This window comes from Plecotus auritus (assembly GCF_963455305.1).
Source record: "Plecotus auritus genome assembly, chromosome: 7".
Taxonomy (NCBI): domain Eukaryota; kingdom Metazoa; phylum Chordata; class Mammalia; order Chiroptera; family Vespertilionidae; genus Plecotus; species Plecotus auritus.
This window is the reverse complement of record NC_137774.1, coordinates 25881303-25908933: the sequence shown is the minus strand read 5'-3', so window position 1 is coordinate 25908933 and position 27631 is coordinate 25881303. Positions and strand designations below refer to the sequence as shown.

General features: G+C 49.7%; 2 protein-coding genes across 4 annotated transcripts in view; both read right to left on the bottom strand.

Moving 5' to 3' along the window:
* Positions 1-4813: 4813 nt before the first annotated feature.
* On the bottom strand, positions 4814-17565 carry SUPT4H1 (SPT4 homolog, DSIF elongation factor subunit). 2 transcript variants are annotated; one of them, XR_013961195.1, is made up of 6 exons: positions 17353-17565; positions 16734-16840; positions 13933-13988; positions 11148-11201; positions 10223-10473; positions 4814-5667 (listed from the first exon to the last, which is right to left on the bottom strand). XR_013961195.1 is itself a non-coding variant. In XM_080680014.1 (5 exons), exons 1-5 carry the CDS (start codon positions 17419-17421, stop codon positions 10406-10408), a joined length of 354 nt encoding a protein of 117 aa, XP_080536140.1. In that variant the 5' UTR covers positions 17422-17512; the 3' UTR covers positions 10084-10405. The 2 variants fall into 2 exon arrangements, 1 of the variants encoding a protein (XP_080536140.1); XM_080680014.1 differs by lacking the exon at positions 4814-5667 and having other exon boundaries at positions 10084-10473; positions 17353-17512.
* A 1447-nt stretch (positions 17566-19012) lies between these two features.
* RNF43 (ring finger protein 43) overlaps positions 19013-27631 on the bottom strand; it is a gene marked incomplete at both ends in the record, with an annotated part of 58525 nt that continues 49906 nt past the window's right edge. Inside the window, 5 exons of one of the 2 annotated variants that reach the window (XM_080680046.1) lie at positions 19013-20487; positions 22625-23986; positions 24848-24950; positions 25476-25637; positions 27352-27456. In XM_080680046.1, coding sequence (XP_080536172.1) covers positions 20444-20487; positions 22625-23986; positions 24848-24950; positions 25476-25637; positions 27352-27456 — 1776 coding nt within the window. Of the gene's footprint in view, positions 20488-22556; positions 23987-24847; positions 24951-25475; positions 25638-27351; positions 27457-27631 lie in introns of those variants that run through there. The other variant, XM_080680045.1, reaches the window with a different exon arrangement.

Below are 27631 nucleotides of genomic sequence, written 5' to 3'. Positions count from 1 at the left end.
TTTTGGACAGGAGTGGAGTTAGAATAGAAACTGGCCAGGCAAGGAGGAGAACATGGAGAAAATAGTCATTTGAAGGGCTAGCTGCTAGCACCTGCAAGGGAGAGCAGGCCCTGAGGGTGGGAGAAATGACAGGGCATTGTCTGCAGAGAAGAAAGCCAGGCCTTCACTCCAGCTGCATGGCCCGGGGCCCTCACTCAGCAGCAGGCAGAGATGGCAGCCCAGATAACCTGCCTGGAGAGGAGACAACAAGAGAGAAGCCACAGGACCTAACCACTCACAAACAGGAAGTCAGAAGGCAGCACAGGCCCGCCTTCAGGGAAGCTAGGCTCAGGGACAGGCCTGGCCACAAAGGAGAGAAACTGAGCCCCTAGCATTGCAAAATGGGGGCTGAAGACAATTGGAGTCAACAGTCCCAAATGTTGGGACCTTTTACCACTTTCCCTGAAGGGGCCACAAAGGGAAACAGGTGCCGAGATAGGGACAGATAGGGACGTGCCTCAAGAGCCTAAGCCCCCGATGTCCCCTACAGAAGTCATCCCAGCACCTAAGACTCATGAGTCCCCCCACTTATCTCAGAGCCTTGGGAACCAGCAGGAAGGCTGAGAGGCCCCCAGGCAAGGAGGGTGGGAACACTCTCCCCTCTGCACGGCCTGTCCAGATGTCCTCCAGGTTAACTTCATGCTCCCCTGGCAGATGCAGTGCACCCCGGGAGGCCAGCACTGCTCTGGGACGGGCTTCTGGCTCAGCTCTCTGGATCACAGTATCCAAGACTTTTTAAACAGCAGGGTCCGAGTCAGGAAACTGACCTGCAAGCCCAGAGAGAGGTCACAAAGCAAGTTAGGGCCAAGTTCAAGGTTTTGTCCACAGCATCTGGGAAGAGGCAGGACGGGCTGGGTAGGAGGAAAGGGGGGTGTGGAAGAAGTCCACCCTGACCACTGCTGTGGGAGTGGCCATGAAAACAGAAGCATCCTCCTCTGGAAACTCCCAGGGACACCAGCAGGGAAATGAGAGAAAGCTCCCTCCTGGCTCCCTCCACGCACACAGGTGCCTGGGCTAACTTACAGAGCTGCACCTGCTTCTGTTTTAACAGCTCTGAATAAAGTGTGTGTGTGTGTACGCGCGCGCGTGCACGTGCGTGTGCGTGTGTGTGTGTGTGTGTGTGTGTGTGTGTGTGTGTCCAGAAAGTGGCAGGAGCCAGGCAGTAAGGTCTTCCATCAGCCGAACCCCCTACCCCCAACATCAGGATCACCAAGCAGAGGGCAAAACCAGGGGGCAGGAGATTAGAGGTCCAGTCCCCACCCTGTGACTATTTGCAGTAACTTTGGGCCAGTCACCCAATCTGCCCCCAATCCCCAGCCTTTGTGTCTTCATCTACAAAATTGAGGAGGAGGTTGACCAAGGACCTGTTTATATAGGAAGTCCCCAAGAGCAAGTGGGCCCTGGGACCTCAGAGGAAGAAGCAGCAAGGCCTGTGTTCCAAGACCTGACCAGCCACTGGCAGGCCATGGATTTCCCCAGCTGGCTGAAGGGCAGATCTCCGTTAGCTCAGAGAAGGCAGGTGACTGGGAAACGGTTGGGAGTGCAACCCTTCCCTCGTGGTGGCTGGGAATGAGGAGCATAGGACGGGGGTGGGGGGACTCCTTTGTCTGTCATCCTTCCTGCCAGCACCCTGCCCCCTCAGGAATCAGATCCCAGGGGTAGCTGGAGAAGCAGAAGGTGAGGGGTGCAAAGAACAGAGACTGTGAGGACTGCCTCTAGAACAACTCTGGACTGTTTCTTCCTTCTCTTCCATGGCCCACACCCTGTGCTGGGTGTGCGTGGGGGGTTGGGGGGGAGAGGCAGCAGCGGAGGCATAGCACATTCACCTGAATCTCATTTGATCATCATGCTGACCTAGTGATGTAAACGATGGTATCCCCATCTCAGAATGGGGAACCAGAATTAAGTTTCACCTTCCTGAAAATCGGCCACAGTCACATAGTTTCTGTCCCCCTAAGGGACTCAATTCAAAGTGCATGGAAAGACCAGGCCCAGGAGACCTCGGAGGGGATACTCCACAGACAGTGGCCATGCAGCCTGCGTCTGCTCACAAACCAGGTGAAGAAGGGAGGTGGAAAACGCAGTGGTTGGAACTCAGGGCAGCCTTCCCTGCCCCAGGCCTGTGGGTGGGGGAGGAGAAGGTCTAAATGGGTAACCGAGTGGTCTGCACAGTCTGTCAAACAGGGAACGGCCACCCCAGCCCCTGCCCTCTGAGCCTATTAAGTAGTCAGATGGGGGAGGGTTGGCCACGAAGGCTGGAGCCCCAGCAGCCCCAACAGCAGCAGCAGCCCCAGCAGCTCACAGCACTGGAGCCGTTAAAAAGTGACTCAACCAGAAAGTGCGTTTGAAGCGACGCGCCGCCAGGGCCCAGAGCCAAACCTCAAAAAGACGAGTGAGAAAGACAAGCCTGCGGGGCTGGGCTGTGGGGTGGAGGCCTGGCTGGGAGCCACCTGGCCAAATAAGGGCAAATGCTCCCAGCCTGGCCAATGGGGCTCAGGCAGCCATGTCATGGGGCTGTGGCTGGAAGGGGGAGGGGAGAAGGAGGTGAGAGAACTAGGGCATAATGGGGGCCGGGGCTGGGGGCAGGAGGCCCAAGCCCTCCAGGGAGGTCCAAGGGTGAATGAGCAGAGGGAGTTATTGTGGCTCTTAGCCCTCAAAGACCTTGTTGCTGAGGTTGGTAGACCTGTACCCTCAAAAGCCCCACTTGCAGGTTGGGGCTCAAGGGGACAAAAGGAAGACAAGGAGGACCTCCCACCCCTGCCCCAGTTAAGGGCCCTAGATCCCCAGGTGCCATGGCAGAAGGGAAGCCGTAACAACGACTGGGTTGAAACACCACTGTAGCCTTGCCTGCCCACTGACTTTGGGCATGTGATGTAACTGAAACTCAGTTTTCTCATCTGTGAAAGGGGAATAATGCCTCAAGAATGGTACTGAGTATCAAGTGCAATGATGGAAGTGGCCAGTTTTGAACCAGATAAGGCCACACTGATATAATAGATTATTATTGTAGAAACTCTGGCCCCAGGGCTGCTTCTCTCTCAGATTCTTGCTTCCTAGTTGCTGTGTAAGATCCCTTTGCAAGGACGCCATGTGGTTCTCAATTCTGGCCTCTGGCATCTGTAATGGGAAGGCTGTGGAGGCCAGAGTGTTCCTTCCAATCTAAGCTCAGCCCCACCTGCCATAGAAGCAGACTAGACTTGCTCTTCCTAGGCTCATCCACGGGGCCAAACCCTGCCCACCTAAACTTCCATCTCCTCTTCCCACCTGGCTCTACTGAGCTCCAGACCCCACCCCATCTCCCTGCTCCCCTGGGGTGCAGGGCTGAGGAAGTGAGTCTATTCAGCTGCCCAGAGACAGTGTCGGTGCCACAGGTGCCTGCACAGGGTGGGGGCAACTGCTGGGGTCTCCCCGAGCCTGTGTTCACTCCCTTGCCTCATGCTTCCCCTGGGATCACAGCCCAGGAGGAAGGCTGGGCAATGGCTGCCACCCTCTTCCTCTCTGTGGAGTTCTGCTCTCTCCCAAGCATGGATTTGCATTACCCCTCTGCCCTCCCTACTCAAGCCCCCAGGGAGCAGGTGACAGTTAAACCCCCTCTTCTGGCTAGTGGCCTCAGAGCACTCATTTCCTTTCAATTATTTTCCGGGATGGGGGTCGGCATTGAAAGGGTGGCAGTTGCTGGGTTTGGGGAGGAAGGTATGAGGAGTCCATTTTGGAGAGAAGCTAGGGTCCCCCCACCCCCCACCCACCCACCCTGGTGTCTGAAGCTGTTCTCCTTCCCTTCAGTTCTCTTTGTAGCAGAGAGCTCAGCTCAGGGGAAGGAGGGTGCACGGGCAGGAAGCAGCACATATGAGTTTTTGACATGGGCCTGCTAGCTCCCTGACTCCTTTCAACCCCAGGCCTCCCTGTGCTTTGGGACGGACACCCCCTTCTCAGAAAAAGCTTGGGATTCAAATCCTTTGTCCATGATCCCATAATACCTGCCCTCCGCTCTAGGGGTGCGTTGAGCATAGGAGTGCAGGGTCTAGAGGAGAGGTGTTTTCTATCATATTTCTCAGAGGATCTGGCACCTTGGTGCCAGCAGCATGGGGCAGACTTTCCTCTGCACTCAGTTCCTGCTTCCTGGGATCTTAACAAAGAGAAACCCCAGCATCTGTAGGCAAAAGATGCTGAGGCAGGCAGTGTAGGACAAAGTAGCAGTGACCCCCTCTGGAGGTCAGGCTGACCACTGTCTCTGGGACTCAGTCTTCTCACCCACGAAGTGTAGGGCTGGCCTAAGTCACGGCTCTCCCAGGCCTCACCTGCTCTGTATGATCTGCCTTCACTTTAACACTCTGGACCTCACCCTCAATGGTGCAGGCCTCCGAGCCGAAGGCCCAGGCAGGCAGCCGCATGCTTTCTTTTTCAGTCTAAGCTTTACAAGCTCACCCTACAGCAATTTTTACTAAGTGTGGCTGTCTGTTCTTTTAGGTCAGAGGAGACTGGAAGGGGGTCAGCCACACACGAGCGGCAAAAGTGACAGCTGACAGGCTGACGTGAATCCAAGAGGCAGAAAATAGTCAGTCCCAGAACCATTACACCACATGATACAAAAATGGAGGTTTGTAACGACTGTGAGCCAAGTAGAGGTTAAATCACACCCAGAGATCCTCATATCCAAACAGCAAGGAAGTATATATATTTTTAAAAAAACACAATGAAACCCCTTAAGTCATAAAAAATAAGAGAATAGAAAGAGGTTAAAAACAAAAAGCCATGCACTTGAAGGAAAATGTTTCAGTTTTGATATGTTTATTTAGGATAAGTGTATTGGGACATCTATTGACCAATGATGCCAGAGGGATGACAGTCTGGCCACACTGACCTCGAACTTACCTAGAGGTGGACAATTTTATTTTTTTTTTATTTTTTTTTAAAATATTTTATTGATTTTTTACAGAGAGGAAGGGAGATAGAGAGTTAGAAACATCGATCAGCTGCCTCCTGCACACCCCCTACTGGGGATGTGCCCGCAACCAAGGTACATGCCCTTGACCAGAATCGAACCTGGGACCTTTCAGTCTGCAGGCTGACGCTCTATCCACTGAGCCAAACCGGTTTCGGCAAGAGGTGGACAATTTTAGATCTTGACAGTCTCTCAGATACAATTAGTCATTTGCAGCTTTCAAATTGCTTTTACCTAAATTAACATATTTGATCCTCACAACTATCCTAAGACAGGGATGGCCATCTACATCCTTAAGGGAACTTTTGAGGTACAAGGTACAAACAGAAAAGTTTATATAACACAAATCATGTGTGTATAACTCAATACATTTTCAGAAAATGAACCAACCTATGTAACCAGCATCAAGTTCAGGAAAGACACTATAGGAGCCCCTCATGCCATTTTCCACCCCCACCTTTCACAGGTAACCGCTATCCTGTTCCCCAACACTAGAGTTTTTTCAACTGCGTTATATCGAGAGGAAACTTTGGTTTGAAGAAGTAAAGTGACTTAGAAAAGTCAGGGCTGGTGGGTGGTGAAGGCAACAGGGCTGGGAGGCAGGGACAATGCCCCTCGTTGGATACGTGTATTTTCATCACAGGAGTCTCAGTGTTCCGGTGGAGCGTGAAGGTGCCATAACTGGGCTGGAAATGGAGGGAAGTGGAAAGTAGATACAATTAGTCATTTGCAGCAGGAGAGGTTAGAGGGTATGGGGCGCAGATCAGCAGATACCTAGGAGCTGCTGGGGTGGAAAGCACAACTCGGCCAGGAGGGAATTGGAGGACTGACCAGTGTCCCAATACTCAACACAAGTTTCCCAACACTCAAAATCCTAAGGTTTTCCTTCTTGGGCCATTTCCCCACACTGCCTCCCTATCTTTGGCTAGTTTTAGACTTGGGAACTAGAGATGTAGGTGTTGGGCATAGGGTGGTTGGGGTGCTCAACGTGCAGGGACATGTAACTTTCACTCAACAAGCTAATGCCTCGCGCTGGTTCTGTGGAATACTCATGAAGGGAGCAATGTGCTGCATTTAGGGATAACCATGTCGGAAACAGCAGCCCTAAACTGGGTGTGGGCAATGTGCTTTTTGAGCTAAGCCTCTACTACTTGATCATAATTAAGTCACTTTAACTCTTTGAGCCTCAGCCTCTTCATCACTACATAGGGTGTTAACTATGACACACGGGTTTTGTGAGGATCAAATAAGATAATGGACATAAAAGCCCTTTTGTCTACTGTAAAATGCTATTTAAATGAAAGGCTTCCCTGATACTGAACCTGAACCAGACTCCCAGACAAAGCAAGATGTTATTAGTCTGTTCTCCAACATTACCTGTCTCTTTTCTACAGATCAGGTGTCAGGAGGGGACTTGCGGATTAAATAGCAGGTTATAGACAGTCTGAGAGTTAGAAGGTAGTGGCCAGGCCCAGGGCAGTAAGGCCTCAGTCCCCAACCCTGAAGAGCCCAGTGAGTTTAGGCCTTCGTCAGTCCATCCCCTTTCCTCTTGGGGAAACTGCTCCCCTCCAAGACCAGAATGTTTCGACCCTTGTTCTATCAGCTACCCATCCCTGCCTTGGACTGGAGGCTGCATTCAGCAATGCATTGCCCTCTGACCCCCGTTTTTGGGATACCCTAACCCCACAGCCTGTGGTGGGTGGAGAGTGGAGAATGAGGAATGTGCGGGCAAGGGGAAGGCAGCCTGGTCACTACTCGGTTTCTAATCTGCCTGATTTGAGTCTGTCCTTGTTAAACTAGGGTGGAGCCTTGCCTTTCTGGAGAGAAGTCCAATGAGAGTTAAGAGATCAAAGCCCTGGGCAGATGTGGGACCCCAACTGTCAGAGTGAGGTGGAAACTCTGACAGGCACAGTGAACAGGGCACATAGAATGCGGACAGCAGTACTGGCACCCGAAACCTCTTCCGCACAGCATTGCTCTCTCCCAGGGAGCCTTGAAGAACCAACAGCCCGTTTCAGCTTCTTTGGGCTCCCAGCAAGGCATGCGACTCCAGAAGCTTATGACCTATTTGGGCTGCTGAGCGGCACCACAAGCAGGTTCAAGGACCAGAAAGAGCACGAGAGCAAACTGAGAAGCAGCTCCCAGGCAGAGCCCGCTTGGCACACTGAGTCTGAAATCCGGTCACTGCAACTGGCCACCCCTCCCCCACAACCACCAGCACTTATGTCTTTCGCTTCCTGCGAGGCTGACAGTTAAGGCCCCAGCGCTGTGTGGAGCTGAGGCAGCCTGAGTGTGGTTATTTGTGTGCAGCTCCTCTTGCCTCCCCACAACTATTTCCATTCTCACCAAGCAGCCACGTCCGGGTCAGACACGCAGGACAGCAATCGGGGATTTCCAAGGGACTTTTCGAGAAAGCCAGTGAAAGTTGGGTGTTGGCTGCACAGCCTAGGTACTCTTGCCGAAACCCACTTCTCCCCTCTGGGGTGTAAGCTCCAGGCTGATGGAGCTGCTTCCCAAAGCTTTCACATTGATAGGACAACAGAAACCACCACTCCTGGAGCTCTTTTAATTTACTGGGCTTGGGAAAATCCTTGAAAAATCCAGTTGGAATTAAGAGTTTACAGACCATTTCCTCAGAATTTGAAGGCATCAGAGAAAATGATTCTGCTTTAAGGACCTGTGAGGGGTGATATGAGCAGCTGGGCCAATTCCAGCTTCCTTTCCATGGGCCTCTGAGGACAAGGAAAGGGGGTAGGGGGTGGGGATCCCTTGAGTCAGCATCTCTCCCTCCTTCCCACACTCTAGGCCACAGGTTACTAAGACACCAAGACACCGACTCACTAGCAACACCAGGTGGCTAAGAGACACAAAGCCCGATGCAGGCACCTTTGCTAGTGAGTCAGAGTGCACCCTGCAGTGGTGGTTCTGGGCATTTCCCCCACTATTTTTTTAAAATATATTTTTATTGATTTCAGAGAGGAAGGCAGAGAGAGAGACACACACACACAGAGACAGAGAGAGACAGAGAGAGGAACATCAATGATGAGAATCATTGATTGGCTGCCTCCCGCATGCCTCCCACTGGGGATTGAGCCTGCAACCCAGGCATGTGCCCTTGACCAGAATCAAACCTGTGACCCTTCAGTCCATAGGCCAACGCTCTATCCACTGGGCCAAACCAGCTAGGGCTCCCCCACTATTTTCACTGACTGCACATATTGTTTCTATTGAAGAATGGCTAATAAAAAGAGAACCGATTAATATCTATACTAATAAAAGGGTAATATGCTAATTAGACTAGGTCGACCGGACATCTTCCGGTCACCTCGTCGTCCTTCCGGTCACCTGGACAAAGCCACAGTGACAGGGGCCGAGGCAGAGGTGGTTAAGGGCAATCAGGCCAGCAGGGGAGGGCAGTTAGGGGAGATCAGGCAGGCAGGCAGAGTGGTTAGGGGCGATCAGGCAGGTGAGTAGTTAGGAGCCAGTGGTCCCAGATTGTGAGAGTGATGTCCGACTGCCAGTTTAGGCCTGATCCCTAAACCGGCCTAAACTGGCAGTTGGACATCCCCCGAGGGGTCCCAGATTGGAGAGGGTGCAGGCCAGGCCTTTAGTCCTATATAATAAAAGGCTAATATGCAAATAGACCAAATGGCAGAACAATCGAACAACCGGTCACTATGACATGGGCTGACCACCAGGGGACACACGTGGAACATGGCAGGCGTTGGGGGCAGGCGGCAGAGTGTAGTACGTGGCGGGGGTCAGCCACAGCGAGATGGTGGAGCAGGTGAGCCAGACCAAGGCAGGGTGCTGGTCGCTGTCATCGGGGTGAGCCTCTGGTGGTTACTGAAAATTCTTTGCTCCTGCATGCTACATTCCCACTCGGCCCTCACACCCACTGCCGGCGATGGCCCCGCTTGCTCCCGCAGCCGGCGCCAGAGCCACCGCTCGTACCTGCTGCCAGTACCCAGCACTGGTCCTGATCGCTCAGTGCTGTCAGTGGGTGCAAGCGGCATCTGTCGGCCCTAATCGCCCGAGGGCTTCTCAACCTCCCCCTGCTCCTGAGGGTTGATCAGGGCAGCAGCCGCAGCTCATACCCACTGATGGCACCAGTCCCACTCACACCCACTGCTGGCACCAGCCCCAATCACTCCGCAGCATCAGCAAGCGTGAGTGCGGCCAACACCATCAATGCGTGGGAGCGGTGGCGGGAGCGGGGCTGCCAGCAGACAGGGGACTGAGGGCCACGACGGGAGGGGCTGGGCGGGGGCACAGAAGATGGGCCAAGATCCACCCCTGTGCTCACTGCAGCCTCGTGGCCCACAGTTCCTTTCAAGGTGCACAAATTCATGCACTGGGCCCCTAGTAACTTTTATAAAACAAGTTGTAGAATTTCCACATTGCTTCATTTTTATAATCACAACAATCCTGAGGTAAATTGGCAGAGGAATCATTCTCATTTACAGATGGAGAACATGAAATCTAGGGAAATCAAAATGGGGACACTAACAGGATGTTCTGTGGAAATTTAAGAAATTCAGGATTTATGGTAAATCTTTAATCCCAAAACAAGTAACTCATTGATAACATGGCATCATTTAAGACCCCCTACTAGGCCAGAGGAGAAAGGGAGCAGCCCCCTTCCTATGGAGGCACAAACTAGCCAGGCCAGACCCAGCAGCCACCTGAGGGTCTCCAGTTAGGGGGATGTGGCAGAATGTGGGTAACTGGGGCGGTCATGGGTGCCACTGGCTGACCTAAGGTATAGGAAGAACAGCAAAAAGAAAACAGACAAGGTAGGAAAGATATAAAGTATTAAACATGGTCACGTGGTAAAAAATACCAACTCTCAGGATTTCTCTAAGGGACACCTGCTGTGCTAGGTCTAGGGTGGCAATCCCCAGACAACAGGCCTACCAGGATGATGGGATTGTCCAGACTCCAAACAGCGGACCTTCCAATGAAACCCAAGGAAGCACACAACAATGCTGTAACCCTGGAGGCTCAGAGACAGCAGGGGCCTCTGTTGCTCTGGGAAGGTGCTTAAAGGGCAAGTGAGCTCTTATTGTGTCCAGCTAAGGAGGTAAGACACATCTATCATGGGCTATGGATTCACGTTTATTGGCATTTGATAAGAGTCCTGACCATGGGCAAGGAGGCAGCCAGAGGTGTGGGCAGGAAAAAAAATCCTACCCCACACTCAATTCACTCTATTAATCCATCAACCCACACCACTCCTACCCCAACTAGTAGTCCAAAGAAGGTAAAATGGCCCAGGAACACACTGTGCTGCTCTCTCATCAGTCCGTTGAGCTTCAGAATTGAAGAGTGAGGAGTATTTGAAGTTCTGTCCATTTAGTTTCACAACAATAAATAAGCAGAGGCAGGAGGCAGTGGCAAAGACACTGGCAGCCATGCATCTTGCTAGGTCTTTATAGCTGTGTCTCTGGATTTGTAGACCACTCCTCGACTTTTCAGCTCCCTCACGATTCCTGTGATAGAAAAAGAAAATGGTACTGTGAGTAAAGAAGATAGGAAAGGTCCTTCAGCTACCACTTTGGGGGCAGGGAGGAATCCCTAGACTGCTCATTGAAAGTCCATGGCTTGTTACCACTGAAGATCCAGGCAAGTGTGTGGTAATGACTTGGTACGAATAAGAAGAAAAAGAGACACACTGTAGTTGTCAAAAGCAAGAATTCTGGAGTCAGAATGCCTGGGTTAAAATTCTGCCTCCCCACTTACTATATGGGTAACTTTGGGCAAGTTATTTAACCAGTTAACTACCACGAGTCCAAAATGAAAACCATCCCCACATGCCACGATATTTTGAATTTAATTAAAAAAAATCAATTTGCAATGAATATTATAAAAATAAATACGTTACAATTTGGGTGTTCTTGAATATTTTTCAGCTGAAAATTCCCACAAAAAATTATTTTAAAGTTGGTCAGGGCTGCCACTTAGGGAAAACATTTTTTTTATAGACGTGCGTGGCGTGTGGGGAAGGTCTGCCGCTTGCATCTATAGACCCTTATGGCATACAATGGGTTAACCTCTCTGTGCCTGGATTCCCTCAGAGTTATGAGGACTAGGAATAAGTCACATAAAGAACTTCCAGAGCTTGGTGCAGTAAATAAACACTGGCTTATATTATGATGATTATTACCTTGGGGCAGACGACCAGTGACTGACACTGCATACACACCAGGCTTAAAGTTACCTGAAAGAGAAGAAAAGAGGCTGCAGTGAGAGTGAGTTAAGATTAAAGACCAAATAGAAGCTTAAGCTGAAAATAAAAATAATGCTACTTCTGGCTATAAATATTAAATGACAGGTCCTGGCAGGTGTGCTCAGTGATTAGAGCATTGGCCCACGCACTGGGGGGTAATGAGTTACATTCCGGGTGGGAGGCAACCAAACGAAGTTCGTTCATTCGTTCGTTCCTTCCTCCCTCTCTCCCTCCCTCCCTTCAATCTCTCCCTCCCTCTCCCACCTCCTCCTCTTCCTTCCATTCTTTCTAAAATAAATGGAAAAAATAGTCTTCTGGTGAGTATTAATAAAAAACAAAATATTAAAAGACAGGACACAGTATACTTTGTCTGTCCTACAAACCTGTCTTTCTCACTCTTTTTGTAAAATTTATTTTATTTTTTAATTTAATAAATCTTTATTGTTCAGATTATTACAATTGTTCCTCTTTTTTCCCCCCATAGCTCCCCTCCACCCGGTTCCCACCCCACCCTCTGCCCTTACCTCCCCGCACTGTCCTCATCCATAGGTGTACGATTTTTGTCCAGACTCTTCCCACACCCCCCATACCCCTTTCCCCCCAAGAATTGTCAGTCCACTCCCTTTCTATGCCCCTGATTCTATTATATTCACAATTTTATTCTGTTGGTCAGATTTTTTATTCACTTGATTTTTAGATTCACTTGTTGATAGACATGTATTTGTTGTTCATAATTTTTATCTTTACCTTTTTCTTCTTCCTCTTCTTAAATACCTTTCAGCATTTCATATAATACTGGTTTGGTGTTGATGAACTCCTTTAGCTTTTTCTTATCTATGAAGCTCTTTATCTGACCTTCAATTCTGAATGATAGCTTTGCTGGGTAGAATAATCTTGGCTGTACATTCTTGCAATTCATCACTTTGAATATTTGCCACTCCCGTCTGGCCTGCATAGTTTCTGTTGAGAAATCAGCTGACAGTCATATGGGTGCTCCCTTGTAGGTAATTAACTGTTTTTCTCTTGCTGCTTTTAATATTCTCTTTGTCTTTTGCTCTTGGCATTTTAATTATGATGTGTCTTGGTGTGGTGCTCTTTGGATTCCTATTGTTTGGGGTTCTGTGTGCTTCCTGGACTTGTAAGTCTATTTCTTTGACCAGGTGGGGGAAGTTTTCAGTCATTATTTCTTCAAATAGGTTTTCAGTATCTTGCTGTCTCTCTTCTTCTGGCACCCCCATAATTCTGATGTTGGTACGCTTTAGGTTGTCCCAGAGGCTCCTTACACTGTCTTCAAATTTTTGGATTCTTTTTTCTTTTTTCTTTTCTTGCTGAGTGTTTTTTGCTTCTTTGTATTTCAAATCTTTGACTTGATTCTTGTGGTCCTCTAGTCTGCTGTTAGGTCTCTGTATAATATTTTTTATTTCAGTCAGTGTATGTTTAATTTCTAGTCGGTCCTTTTTCATATCCTCGAGGGTCTCGCTAAATTTATCAGCCTTTTCTAGGAAATTCTTGAAAAACCTTGTAACCGTGGTTTTGAACTCTATATCCAGTCGTTTGTTTTCCTCCATTTCTTTCATTTGTGATGTTTCTTTGTCTCCGCATTTTCACTGCTTCCCTGAGTTGGTAGAGTAGCTTTGTGTGGTAGGTGTCCTATAGGGCACAGTGGCTCAGCCTCCCCAGTTACCTGAGGTGGACACTCTTGGTGCACCCCTTTGTGGACTGTGTGCTCAGCCTTGTTGTAGTTAAGTCTTGATTGTTGTTGGTATCACTGGGAGGAATTGACCTCCAGGCCAACTGACTGTGAGGATCAGCTGTGTCTATGCTGGGAGAACTTCTGTGCTGGAGACACCCTTATGAGACAAGACTTGCAAAACTGTAAAAGCCTCTGTGCTCAGCTTGGATGGGGCGGAGTTTCAGGGTGGAGCAGACAGCCTTGGCTTCCTGTCAGCCGTGCCCTATGAGGCCCCTGGGTCTCAGTGTCCCTTGGTAATCGCTGCAAGCACCTCTGAGAGAAAGCCACCCTCGAGTTTCGCCCGCTGCCAGACAGTCCTGTTTCTCCCCGAATGTGTCAGGGTTCCCAGAAACTTGCCCGGAACTGGAGTTCAGCGCAGTTGGGAGCTTCTGTCTCCCTCCCACTTTAAAAAGCCAGCCGCACACTCAGCCTCCCCTGCATTCAGCAGTCAGTCCACTCTGCGCACGTGCACCTCCTGACCTCTGCCTTCCGCAGCTCCCAGGTCTCAGTGTGCTTTTTCTTTTCCTGACAGTCCAGATTCCCCCCGAATGAGTCTGGTTTCCCAGTGTCTCGCCCGGGACTGGAGTTCAGTGCAGTCGGGAGCTTCCTTCTCCCTCCCGCTTTAGAAAGCCAGCCGCACACTCAGCCTCCCGTCCTCTCCGCGTGCAAGTCTCTGTACCTCAGCCTTTTGCAGCTCCTCTGAGTATCAATGTGCTTTCTTCTTTTCTTCTAGTTGTAGAATTTCCACTCAGCCAGTTTTCCTGTGGTTCTGGATGGTGTCCGTTTTGTCTTTTAGCTGTAGTTTTGATATTGTTGTGTGAGGCATCAGTTTAGGTGTTTACCTATGCCGCCATCTTGGTTTCTCTCGTCTTTCTCACTCTTGAGGCCACTTACCCACTAATTTAAGACCCACCCTTGCACCCCCCGCCCCCAACAGACCAGAGGCAGCAACAACACTAGTTCAGCATAAGGACAAAGAGAGATACTTACTGACTCGCTGCCACTTGGAGACCCAGCTGTCCTCTGGACTCATCATTGCAATGATTCTAGGAAGGAAAAAGAAACAGTCAGCCAGAGCCTCACCTACTAAAGAGAAAAACGGGAGGAACTTTCCCCCTTTACTCTGTTCCCAGCCAGCACAACAGTTCAAGGAGTGGAAGCCCAGAACCCAGGACTGATTGAAACATTGATTAGGTTGCTTAGTAAGTTTTGGTTTGGTGCCATGGCTTAGCAAAAGTGATTCCATTTTGGCCTGTTGGTTATTTTATTTATTTATTTAAAATATGTTTTTATTGATTTCAGAGAGAGGAAGGGAAAGATAAAAACTATCAATGATGAAAATCTTTGATCAGCAGCCTCCTGCAAGGCCCCTACTGGGAGATCAAGCCCACAACCCAGGCATGTGCCCTGACCAAGAATGGAACCGTGACCTCTTGATTCATAGGTTGAAACTGAAGCACTGAACCCCACCTGCCAGGCTGTTCATTTCTTTATTTTATTTTTTAATATGTTTTTATTGATTTCGGAGAGGAAGGGAGAGGGAGAGAGAAAGATAGAAACATTAATGAGAATCATTGATCCACTGCCTCCTGCACTGCCCCTACTGGGGATCGATAAAAACAGTGCTAAGAAATTAACGAAGGGACTACCTTAAAAGAATTAAAAAAGAAATGAAGTTGGTCCACCTTGAAGGAACTTTAGCAAGTACAGTGGAACCTCATTTCTTGAACTTAATTTGTTAATGTGTTTGACAAGCAATTGTTCAAAAACTGAATCACTTTTTTCCCATTAGAAATAATGTAAATTTGAAGCCTCGTTCCTCGAACATCTCCCATCTCAAACAGTTTGGTTCTCAACCAAGTTGTTCACAGAAAAAAAAATCTCTCCATTGTTGACCAAAACTTCAGTTTCTACCTGACAACCCTTTCATGCTGATACCTCAGCAGGACAAAAAGTGTCTCAAAGGTTACAAGCAAAGGAGAGAATGCTTTTGTTACTGGTAAAATAGGGGATTAGCACAATTTTAAAACATAAAAGAGGCCATCAAGAGTGCTAATATTGCCCTAACTGGTTTGGCTCAGTGGATAGAGCATCGGCCTTCTGACTCAACGGTCCCAAGTTCGATCCCAGTCAAGGGCATGTACCTTGGTTGTGGGCACATCCCCAGGAGGGAGTGTGCAGGAGACAGCTGATCAATGTTTCTCTCTCATCGATGTTTCTAACTCTCTCTCCCTCTTCCTTCCTCTCTGTAATAAATCAATAAAATATATTTTTAAAAAGAGAGTGCTAATATTGCTAAGGGTGTGAAAGTGCTCACAAAACAGCAATCACATGCAATTGAATAGGTAGAAAAACTGTTGTTGATTGGATAAAGAAAAAGCAATTAGCATGGATTAACTCAATTTACATAATTTCTAATGGGAAAAAATGATTCCGCTTTTAAACAAGTCACTTCTCACTTCTCAAACAGCCCTCTGGAATGAATTAAGTTCCAGAAACGAGGTTCCACTATAATCCTTTCCAAACCCCAAATGATTCCGTTTCAACCTTTCTCATATACAGTTCATGTCTAATGTACTGTTTAATTTATAAATAACACTTAATTTATAAACACTTCTTTTCTTAAATTTATAGAAACACCCTCAACTAGCCTTAAAGGAATTTTTCATATATCACAGCCTCCAAAATGCTATCACCAGAGAACTGCTTTTCCTTCATCCAATCAACAAGTTTTTCTATTCAATTGCCTGTGATTGCTGTTTTGTGAACACTTTCACACCCAGTTTATGTGTAAACCCTTAATTGGCCTAAGAGCAAAAGAAACCATAGTACCTTCTTAAACCCCAAAGAATACTGCCTTGGGGAAGGAAAATTGAGACCTGGCCACTTAGGTTTATCTCATTTCCTATTCTCCCCACTGGACAATCTTGACAAGAAAAACTTTTCTTATATTTAAAAGTATCAGCTTTGGGGTAATATTTTACCATCACTGTACCTTCCCTCCTCTTCAGTTTCAAAAAGGATCCTCATGCATTCAACAAACATTTATGAAGCATCCATAATCTTCCAGGCCTTGTGCCAGGTCCTGGTATACAAGATAAACACAATCCCTACACTACCATCAATGAGCTCACAGTCTAGTGGAGAAATGGCCAGTGGAAATATAATGAAAGTTGCACAAGTTACTTTAAATTTTCTAGTAGCCATGCTTAAAACAGTAAAGACAAAAAAGTAAAATTAATTCCAATAATATATTTCATTTAACCCAATATATTCAAAGTGTTATCACTTTGGCATTTAATAAAAAAATAAGATATTTTACATTATTTTTCCTTGTACTAAATCTTTGAAATCAGTGTATATTTTACACTTAAAGCATATCTCAATTTGGACTAGCCATATATCATGTGCTCAAAGCCACACATGGCTAGTGGCTACTGTACTGGACATTGTGTCTCAAATAACTTTGATATGAATCAGAATTATATCAAAAGTCTGCCCCAGCCCTGGCTGGGTGGCTAGGTTACAGCGTCGTTGTCCCGTACACCAAAAGGTTTTGGGTTCAATTCCTGGTCAAGGCACATACCTAGATTGCAGGTTCAATCCCCCATTGGGCACATAAAGGAGGCAACTGTTCAATGTTTCTCTCTCTCCCTGCCTCTCTCTAAAAATATCAATAAAAACATATCCTCGAGTGAGGATTAAAAAAAAAAAAAGTCTGCCCCACATTCACTTGGTAGTGTAGTGTAAGGGTAATGTAGAAGTGAATAAAGAAATCTAAAGGGACTTACCCATCAAAGGAAGAGCTGGTGCAGTCATATACCATCTCTCGGTTACCCTTCATCTGAAGGTATGCATCACAATTGTCACAACCATCATATTCAAACTGGTCTATAGTCTATGAGGGAAGAATTTTAAGGAGATAAGTGAGTGTGAACAAGACCAAAAGAAAAAGCAGCTTTCTCCACACTTCTACCTGGTCAAGTATAAGACCAGCCTATATTGGCTGTCTCATCAGACAGAGGTCCCCCACTCATCACTCCCACAGTCCCGAAATTTCATCCTCACATTCTTTCTGCCCTTGCTCCCAATTGTGCTTTACTATTCCTTTCCCTAGTCTCCTCAAGATCTGGTACTCTCTCCATCTACTCCCTCTGCTACTGACCCCACTTCTCTGACTCCCAGTGTCATTCAGACCCCACAGAAGTTCACTTAAGGTCTGTTAAGGGTCAGGCCTGCACTAAGAATTGAGGATTCAAAGGCATGTAAGACCGTCCGTGCCTGCCTACGGCTGCAAGATCTGTTCCTACCGATGTAAACAGTGGCCTCCAGCTGCTTCCTACACCCCGTTTCATCCTTTTCCCCCCAGCTTGGTCCCCACTCACCCAACAACCAGGTCCCAACACATACCTTGACCAGCGAACACAACAAACAAGCCCGCAGATGCCGCAGGTCCTTGGGCACCGTCTCCAGAGCCATCCTCTCGACAGAAACAGAACAGGAAAATGCTGCCACAGCAGCCTCCTCCGCTGAATATAAACAGTGAATTACCCAGAATGCCTAGCACTTCCGGTTCCTCAGACGTCCGCTTCCGGTCTAGGAGGCCGCAGCCCCGTCTCTACCCCCGCCTTAGGAAATGGTTTCTCCCGCCTGGAGGCGGGGCTGGCCGGGAGTCACCTGGGCCGGCGCGCGCCCCCGCCACCTGGGCGGGCACGAGGGCTAGGCGGGGCGGCCGTTGGGCCTGTGGGCGGGGCCTGTGGGGGAGGGGCGGCGCAGCTGGCGCCTGCGCGGGAACGCGCTGTGGCGCGGGCCATTTGATCTCGGCGCTGGCACCAGGCCGCGCGCCAGGTCTTTGAGGAGGATCCCGGATGAGAGCCGATTTTATTTTTTGTCCTCCCATTTTTTAAAAGTGCAGGGCCAGAGTCCACTGTCTCCCCCTCGATTATCTCTGCAGAGAACTAAACGAAATCCAGGGACGGCCCTCTCCCTCCTAACTGCGAGAGCATTGTAGGCTGTCCATCTGCCGTCCACAGGAATGCTGGCCTGTGAGGGGCCAGCAGGGCGGAAAAAAATGCATATTTATTTTTTGAAACTCTACGTTCGTTCCCTCATTCCAGCTGATAATTTATGCTTTTAGCATGTAGACAGTTCTTTTACTTCAGAACATCTGTACGAGATTAGTGGCCTTTAATTATTATTATTATTGTTATTATTTTCATTTTACCCTGTAGGAAGCTAAATGCTTTGCTCTGTCTGTGGTTCAAGATTGGGCACCAGGCAGCCACCACCCCTACCAAGCCTTTCCCAGAGAAGCAGAAGGGGATGTGCACCGGGAGGTGGAGAGCCAGGGCTCTGGGCCCTGTGGGATTTCATGCCGACATTGCACCAGCTCTCTTGACCCACAATAGTCGGTGTGTAGGCACAGCAGTCATTGGTGTTTATCTGATTGGAGCTTTGGGTATGGACAGCTTCAGGCCCTGCTGTTCTGTCCTCCCAGCCAGGCCTCCTAATTGAAACAGCTTCAAGGCAGGCCTGCTTGTTGTGGGGTCCCAGGCTGTGTGCCCATGGGGTCCCAGGCTGTGTGCAGGTGGGGGGTCCCAGGCTGTGTGCAGGTGGGGGGTCCCAGGCTGTGTGCAGGTGGGCTCCTGACGGGTTAGCATGTCCTCTATCTCTGGTTACTTTCCACTTTGGAACATGCGTGCCCTCTGCTTTCTCAGGGGAGCTCTGCAACAACTGTGACGTAGGCCCATTTATGGGTGGAAAAGTGAGGCACAGAGTATTAGCCCAAGGTCACAAAGAAAGCGGCTGATGCGTCATAAATTAGTGTGTGAAGCAAATAGCAGCCCAATAATTCAGACTGAACCAACGTGAGAATCCAGTCACCCTTTCTACTTCCCTGATCTCACTGAACCATGCGTTTAGGGGCTTATAGCCCAGTTCTCGTTGCCAGGCCCCCCATTCTACCCTGTCCTTTCATGCATCAGAGCCGAGCCTCTGACCACAATTTATTTCTGTCGACGTAGAAGACGTAGGTGTTACCCTGGGTGACAGTCATAAGAGAACAAAAACCACGAGATCAGACTGCATTTATGGATAAATATATTAGCAAATAAATACATTTCTCAACATAGTGCCTGATTCAAGCGTCTTTCTGTCTGGTTCAGATATAAATAACCATGTGGGTGCCTCGGTACCAGTTCCCCACTGACTCTGCAGGAAGAACATTCCCAGGGGGGTTCCTGTGCCCGCTCTGCTCCCACATTCACATTCCAAATGGGATCATGCCTGAGGGGCCAGCAATTGTCAAGCTGCCCTGGGGTGAATGTCACCCCAAGGAGGCCCCTCAGCCCTTGCCCAATCGGTACCAGCTACTCAGACCAGACTTCCTGCTCCAAATCTACTATCGCACTCACGCCTTCCTGTGTGTCCCTGGCCTGTATGGCTTATACTGGGAAGTGAGCCTCTGGGGACATCTAAACCCAAGGGTCCCACTCTGCTGTTCCTTTGTTCTCTCCTGTTCCCTATCCCTTCTCTGAGAGAAGACTCCCAGACAAGAATCCCTTGTCCTTGTTCAGCTGTCTTTCTGCCTTTTCTACTTTTATTCCATCTTCCCTCTTTCTAGATGAAGTCCAACAGAAACCCTCTTCGTTCCACCCACTTTGGGACTTGGACATGGGAGATCTCCAAGGAAGTTATTCCCTCCCATCCCCCCCATCCCCAACTCCTGGAGAAATAGGGGCTGAGGAGTGACAAAGAAGCTTGAAGGTCAGAAGCTCCACCTCAGGGAGAGAACCCCACACTCTGGCTTCCCAGAGCCTCCCTTCTGACTTAATATCGTGTATCTGAAAATTAAGGACAAGAAGGGACGAACACATTCCCTTATGTACTGGGGCAGGTACTGCAGCGTCCCCCAATCCCGCCCTGCTTTTAGGGTTCAGGGGTCACCACAGCTCTTGATCCTTTTGCAGAGAAGGAAAATGATAAGAGCCAAGGTTGGCGCTGATGCAGCAGCCTTACCAAGGGGGAGCCAAACTGGTGTGCAGGACTCACCCAAGAAAGGAGGTGACGAGGGGTCATGAAATCGGCTGGACACATTACATTGTCTGGTATAAACATGAGGCTTGGGATGAGGGAGACCTGCTGGGGCTGGGGGAAGGAGCAGCACCTTTATAACACCTATCTACCCACACCTAGCTTCCTGCTCTCAAAACACAGCCTTCCGGGAAGCCAGCCCACACAGGCAGTAGTAGCTGGTTCCTGCCGGACACAGACGTGCTGCCCTGCACATGTGTGCTGCGGACAAGCTCTGGAGCTGGGAGCAGGAAACAAGATCTCCTGCCACCCACCATCACCACTCCTCTTCCAGTGGTTCCAGAAAGGACGGCGAAAAGAGGGGTGTTTTCTGAGATCCTTTCTTCTCTTGGGAGCAGGACTCTGTGCCAGGCAGGCCCTGAGTCATCCAGAGCACACTCTTGGTTGGAGGTAATTACCCCTGAACATCTCACACGGCCTGTTCACACAGCTCTTCAAGCTCCTCCTCCGAGCCTGCATTTAGAGAGAGGGGAGGAAAGAGGTCACTGAGGGTCACACAGCCCCCGTGCTTATACCACCTGCAGGAGAGGATGGCAGGGAGGGAACCGCAGAGAGGGAGGAGTAGAGAGTGTGTCCAGAAAAGGTGATTAGATTGAAAGCTGAGAGGTGCCCCAGTTGGGATACAGGGAAGAGAAAAACAAATCTAGAGAAAGAGAAACACATAATAGCCACTAGTATGTTACCAATACTTACTCTTCATTCATTCACCCTATAAATACTTATTAAGCACTCGTGAATCCGGCCTGCCAACATGTGCCAAATTGAAGACCAAAAAGAATAAGTATGGACTCGGCAACCTTGTAGGAGAGAAGGCTTGTGTGCAAATGGCAATAATGCCAGTGGGACAGGACTGAGGTCATAAGAGATGAAAGGAGTAAGGAGAGAGATCATGTCCCAGGGGAGTAATGAGCTGGTCCTTTAGGAATAGGTAAGAATTGGAATTATGGGAATAGGAAGGCAGCAGAATATTCTGGGCTGCAAAATCTGCAACACGTGTCAAACCAGTTTGGCTAAAGCATGGAGCAAGGCAAGGGAAAGGAAAGAGTGGAAAATAAGGTTGGGAAGGAAGATGGAGGCTAGATGGTGCTAGAGCTTTGAAGGCCAAACCAGGTTGGATTTTTTGATACTATGGACAAAATAGAACATTTGAGGATTTCTGGATGGCTGATTTGAGGAAGATGGCCCTGGCAGCAGTACACTTAAAAGAGTAAATGGGCTCGGCATGTGTTGTTTAGTGGTTTAATGTCGACCCATGAACCTGGAGGTCAGGGTTCAATTCCTGGTCAGGGCACATGCCCAGGTTGTGGGCTCGATCTCCAGTAGGGGGCATGCAGGAGGCAGTTGATCAATGATTATCTCTCATCACTGATGTTTCTCTCCCACTCCCTTCCTCTCTCTGGAGGGGGGAAAAAAAAGAGTAGATGATTTACACTTCTCTTCCCCAATCAGAGGGTAAATAGCTTAAATCACCCTGCTCAGGGAGACAGATAGCAAAAATCCAATTAGTGCCATTTGCCAACCACACCCAAGGACAGATGAGATTAAGAGAATAAATCTCATTTTGGTACATCAGCATAAAGCTGATGATTATCCTATTGAAATCCTCCCCCAAGTCCTCCCCTAAATGCCCAGTCTTAAACCCTTCAAAGGTCCCAGCAAGCACTCTCCTTCCCAGGAGCACCCCCTTGCCTTTCTCCTCCAACTCCTTCTTCCCCCACAGGCATGCTTCTCCTAAACTCTAAGGGACCCATGAGGCTTGCAACCAGGAGAGCAATGGGCAGCGACAGTTCATCCCAGGCAAACCCCTTGAACCTGTCCCCAAGGCTCCCTTTTCTCTGACTTCTTAGTGAGCCGAAGCAGCCCAGCCTAGGCTCATTTCCCCAGGCCTTCTTTGTTTCACTGTCCCCAGCTTTAATAAACATCCTCTAAAATTCACCTGGATTCCTGTTGTGAAATTTTTCTGCAGGAAGTCAAGGACCCACACAGTACCATCAGCCCTGGGCAGACCCTCTCAGGGACAGGTCCCCTTTCTGGTAACATCCCTGCCTGGTCCATAATTTTGCACCTCAAAATATGTCCAGGAACCATGTCTCCCTCCTGAGGGGGTCAACTTCAGTCTAGAACAGAATTCTCACCTGGATCTGAGGCGGAAATCTGACCCTGTCTACTTGACCCTGCTCTAGCCAGAACCCAGGAACCCAGGGCCACTCCCTCCTCCCTGGAGGGCCCATCCACACAGAGCCACACTTCCTGACCCCCAGCTCCACTCACAACTCAGGAGTCCCAAGTCCTAGCTCAGACCTTTCCATATGCCCAGAGGTCTTCCACCCCAGGTGTTTTCTAACATCTATGCCACACTAAGACTTCCCCTGAGACCTCCCTATGATCCGTAACCAAGGAATGACACTTGGCAGAGCCAGAGCGCTCTAGCCAGCATCCTAGGCAATGCCAGTAGTTCAGTATTTTGACTGTCACACCTGTTGTACACTTCTCAGCTCCCATCAACCCCTTGTCATTGGATTTCATTTGTTCTGCAATATACAGCTCTCATCTCCTCTCCCCCCCACACCCGCTTCCCCTGAAAACTCACCAGGCTGGGCTGGCAGCACCTGGCAGTGTGGGTAAGGGCATGGCCTGCCCTCTGGGGTGCCAGAACTCCATCTGGAAGGCCCTTCCCCAGGTGGGTGTGGTCCCAGGGGCTGGCGTGGAGTCAGACACAGCCACACTGGCTGTGAACTTGAGTAACAGGCGCCTGGGGTTTCTGGTAGCATCCTCCTTTCTAGGCCCGGAGGTCCAAAGATCAATGGGTGGGCCTCTGGGGACCAAGGGTATGCCAGGCTAGGGTCATAATGGGGGGAAATCTGGCAAGTTAGGTGTGCAGTCAAGTCCTGGGGCCGAGAGGCTGGGGTAGGTTCTGAGGGACCCCCTCGCCGTTTCCTCTGTGGGTGTCGGACAGGGAAGCCCGATTTCTGCAAGTGGAAGAGGCTGCTGGGACTGGGACTGGGACTGGGACTGGAAGCATCATTTAGGTCTGGGGCTGGCTCTGTGAGGGCCCTGGGCTGTTGTGGGTTGGGGAGCTGCCCGGTAGGGGCTGCTGCGTTGGATCTGGCAGCTTGCTGATCAGGAGAGGAGGGCTCTGGCTGGGGCTGTGTCCGAGGAACAGCAGGCCGGGACTGGAGGACCCCAGTTTCAGCACCAGGTTTCCTGCCATGCCACTGGAAGCGCTTTTTGTAGTGGTGGTGCCGATGGCGATGATAGTGGACATGGCTGGAAACCTGGGCTTCCCCTCTGGGCACCACCGATTCCAAAGAACGAGGCCGCGAGGTCACACTGGGCTGAGTCTCCTCCCCCTGGGGCTCCCCTTCAGGACTGCAGTATACCAAGGGGTCAAAGTCACTGCTTAGAGAGCTGCGGAAGGTAGAGCTGCTGCCATGGATGCCTTGCAGGCTGATGTCTGTGCAGTTGACCATTGAGTCACTTGAAGAGCCATGACAGGGCCCAGAACTGGAGTCACTGGCTGGCCCATCTGCCAGGTAGCCGCTGCGTTCTGTGCAGTAGCTTTCTGCAGACCCACTGCTGTCATGAGGCCTGGCACGGCGTGGGGGTGCTGGGCAAGCGGCAGTGTGCTGTGCAGTGCATTGAAGGCGGCTCAGACCCCAGCTCTGCGCAAAGGGGTGCTGGGCCACTGTCCGATGCTGCTGCTCGCCTGGAGCCAGGGGATGTGCAGCTCTGGGGAGGCGGTGGTGCCGGGGGCCCATGCCTGGCTCCTGGGAGGGTTGGAAGGGACTAGGTCGTGGGGGCCGAGCCACTGCAGTCCGGGAAGGGCCCAGCAGGTAGGAAGCAGGGAGGTGGTAGTGGGCATGACCAGGATGCTGACGAATAAGGTGGAGTCTCCGGCCTGGTTCCTGGTAAGATCGAGAGGGTGCCAGGGACTGGGAAAATGAATCTCCCTCTGGAAGAAAGAACCAAGAGCACAGGTGTTTGCACAAACCTATGAGGGTGCATTCAGAAAGGTGTGGCTATAGCATACCTACTTGAGCCTGCACAGCCTTAGAGCCCAGTCAGAATTTGGGCGACCAAGGACATTCCTAACCTGTATGTGCCCTGGGATGCCCTCGCTCCCTCCAGTCAGGTTGTCCCCTGGGATTTCCACTCTGCATGGCAACCCCTGCTCCCCGCAGTCATGGGGGCTCTTTCACCCAGGCCACTGCAAGCACACACTGCACCTCTGGGTGAATTAGAAAAAGGCTCTCTTTTCCTCAAGCTACTTCATTTCCATCTCTTAGAAAATTGTCATAATATCCTGGTTTTGTTAGAATAGGATTGTTTATTGCCAGAAAGTTGAAATAATAAATATACAAGTTCAGATTTAGACTCAACAAAGCTGTCATAAAAATACAAATAATTTTTAGAATAATAAAGATGCCTGACCTGTGAAGGGCCTTCCCCTCAGACAAGGCACTCCCGAACAGTGCGCAGCTTAGAGAACTATGGAGGTAGTGCTGCGTCCTCCCAGCGTCAAGGCAAACCCTTTCCCACAGGGAAACCAGGTTCCAGACCAGGTATGGGGAACATCCAGTCCGTGGGCCATATAAGGCCCGCAAAATCATTTGGTCTGGCCCTGTCAAGGCATTAGGGATGAGTTAATTAAATGTTTGACCAAATATAGCAGGCTAATTTTAAGTTGATAATTTTGTATGGCCTGCGAATGATGTTGTAAATATCCAAATGGCCCTTGGCAGAAGAAAGGTTCCCCATCCCTGTTCTAGACCCATCTGCCTGTACAGAGGGCAGACCTTGGTCCACCTCCTACCTACGATGTTGAACATGCAGAGGGGACAAGTCCGATGCTGATATAGCCAGGGGTCCACACAGGCACAATGGAATTCATGGAGGCAGGTAATGACTCGTAGCTCCTGGAGAAAACAAGGGGGCCAAACCAAAGTTATCTGTAGCTACAGGAGTGGCCAGGAACCGGAACATCCCCCTAACTTCCTCTGGCCTCTCCTTTTTTGCTATCACCTACTTCCAAAGACGACCTAGTGGAATAGGAAAGGTATGGGCTTTGGTATAAAGTAGACCTGGATTTTGCCACTTAGCTGCATGACCTTGGGCAAGTTTCTTAACAGACAGTTTTCTGCTGTACAAAAGAATAAAAAACTAATCTACCCTCACCCCTCATGGTCATGAGACTAAAAGGAGATAATGCACCTAAAGCACCCACTGCAGAGCCTGGCACATGGTACACACTCAACAAACAACAGTTCTCTTTCCTGGAAGACCAGGAAAACAACCAAACCTCAGGGGTGTCCCCTACCTCTGCTCCTTGCATGATACAAAGGACACAGATGCCGCCAGAACACCCATACCAGCCTCCTCCCCCAAGCTCTAGTCTCCCTCGCCAGCCTGGTCACAGAGGTGACCCATGGTCTCTGCCTTACCTGGCCCTCAGAGAACTCCTCCAGGCAGATGGCACACACAGGGGCTGAGCTGCAGCTGCTCTCTGAGTCTGGCCACTCAGCCCGGGCCCTCCTACAGCTGGCCCGGTACCTCCTGGTGGCCAGCTGGCTGATGGCCCAGGCTGTTCGCTGTTGAAGGGAATCCTGGGAAGAAGGGTAGGGCTCAGAATGGGTAAGGGATCCTTTTCCCTCACCCCTAGACCCCAGCTTGTACTCAATTCCCGGTCACCCTGATAAATCATGTAGTCAATTGACTACCTTTGAAAGTTTGTCCCCTCTGAGTTCATATATGGCTCTGCCAAGCAGGCCAAGCCCTCCCACCCCACTCCCCCACTCATCAAGCTCCCCTTCCCTTCATGACCCGATGGAGAGAGTTTTTATCCAACTGCCTGCTTAACATCTCAACTTGGATATCTAATTGGCACCTCAAACTTTGTCCAGCTTCTTCCTCAAACACCCCTTTGTGCCATAAACTGAATTCCCTAATCCCAATGAACCCTCCCAACCACATACCTGCCCTCCCCCAGTCTTCCCCATTTCAGTCAATGGCAATTCCATTCTTTTAATTGCTCAGGCCAAAAATCTTGGTGCCATTCTTGACTCCTCTCTCTCACATTCCATGATCACCCCACTAGTAAACCTGTAGCTCTACCTTCGGAGCATTTAACTGTCACCTCTTTCCCTGCTACCTCCTTAACCCAAGCTACCATTACCGTCACCCGGATTCCTGTAAGAGCCTCTTAGTCGGTTTCTCTGTTTCCAGCCCTGCCTCCCTGTAATCTGGTTTCCTCAAAGCGGCAAGAGGGATCATATTAAAACTCAAGCCAGATCCTGGCACTCCTTCTGTTAGAAACCCTCCAATGGCGCTCATTTCACCCAGGGTGAAAACACAATCCTGACAATGGCCTACACAGCCCAATGCAACTGGGCCCTCGTGACTCTGTCCTTGCCTCCTGCTCGGCCCTCTTACTCCTTTCCAATCACAGGGCCTTCTCCCCGCTCCTAGACATCCCGCAGGCTCCGCCTCAAGGCCTTGACTTACTGCTTTCTTCACTCAATCACGCTGTCCCCAGATACCTGCACAGGTAACCCCCTCACCCATTTAGGGTCTTTCCTATAATGGCATCTTCTCAATGAGGCTTCCTGGCCTTACTTATTTTATTTTCCCCCAGCAAAGCAACTTTCTTCCTTTCTTTATTATTTTTTATATTTTTATTGATTTCAGAGAGGAAGGGACAGGGAGAGAGAGATAGAAATATCAATGATGAGAGAGAATCATTGATGGGCTGCCTCCTGCACGCCCCCTACTGAGGATCGAGCCCAAAACCCAGGCATATGCCTTTGACAGGAATTGAACCTGGGACCCTTCAGTCTGCAGGCTGATGCTCTCTATCCACTGAGCCAAACTGGCTAGGGCCCTGGCCTTACTTTTTCACTCTGTCCCCTTTGCCTTGCCTGTCCTCCTTTCTATTTTATTTTTTTCCCTAGGACATATGACCATCTAAAAGACTATGTATTTTACTTATTTATTTTGTTCATTGACTGTCTCGTCCCACTAGAATGAAAGCTCCTGAGAGAAGGGATCTGTAGTCTTTTTTGTTCCCTGTGCTACCCCCAGTCCCTGGAACAGTGCCTGACACATATGAGGGGGCTCAGTGTATTTATCAAATGAATGAACGAATGAGCAAACCTATGGAGAGAGGCTGCTGGAAATCACTGAAGTTAAATGCCAGTATATTCAGATGTAAACTGTTTCATGGGCATAAAGGCAACTTCTTTCCTCACTTTTGTTTCCTGCTCCCCACCCTCGCACACACATGCACATGCCCACCTCCACCAGGGAGCCCACCCTGCTCACCGGCCTGCTGTGGCGTGGGCGGCACCGGATGCGCAGAACCGAAGCCAGGATGACCACAAAGATGGTGCCCACCACCGTCAGGAGGATCCACACATCATAATCTGGCTGGGGGAGCGAACAGAGAGGGAAAGGGTCATATTCTGGAAGGAGCTGGGTCAATTTGGCAGAAACATGGGAGCCCAGGTGACATAAAGATTGCTAAAGGTCCCCCTGAGTCTTCTAGCAGAGGGGATTGGTGGGAAGAACCGGCAGGTGGGGTTAGGTGGTTCCTCCTGCCCAC

Bases quoted from the DNA above. Each gene is read 5' to 3' on its own strand.
- SUPT4H1 (XM_080680014.1), bottom strand. From the start codon at position 17,421: ATGGCTCTGGAGACGGTGCCCAAGGACCTGCGGCATCTGCGGGCTTGT. The intron at 11,202-13,932 runs GTAAGTATCTCT...CTTCTCTTTCAG, and splicing joins CTCCAAGTGGCAGCGAGTCA to GTAACTTTAAGCCTGGTGTG. The intron at 10,474-11,147 runs GTAATAATCATC...TTTCTATCACAG, and splicing joins CACTGGTCGTCTGCCCCAAG to GAATCGTGAGGGAGCTGAAA.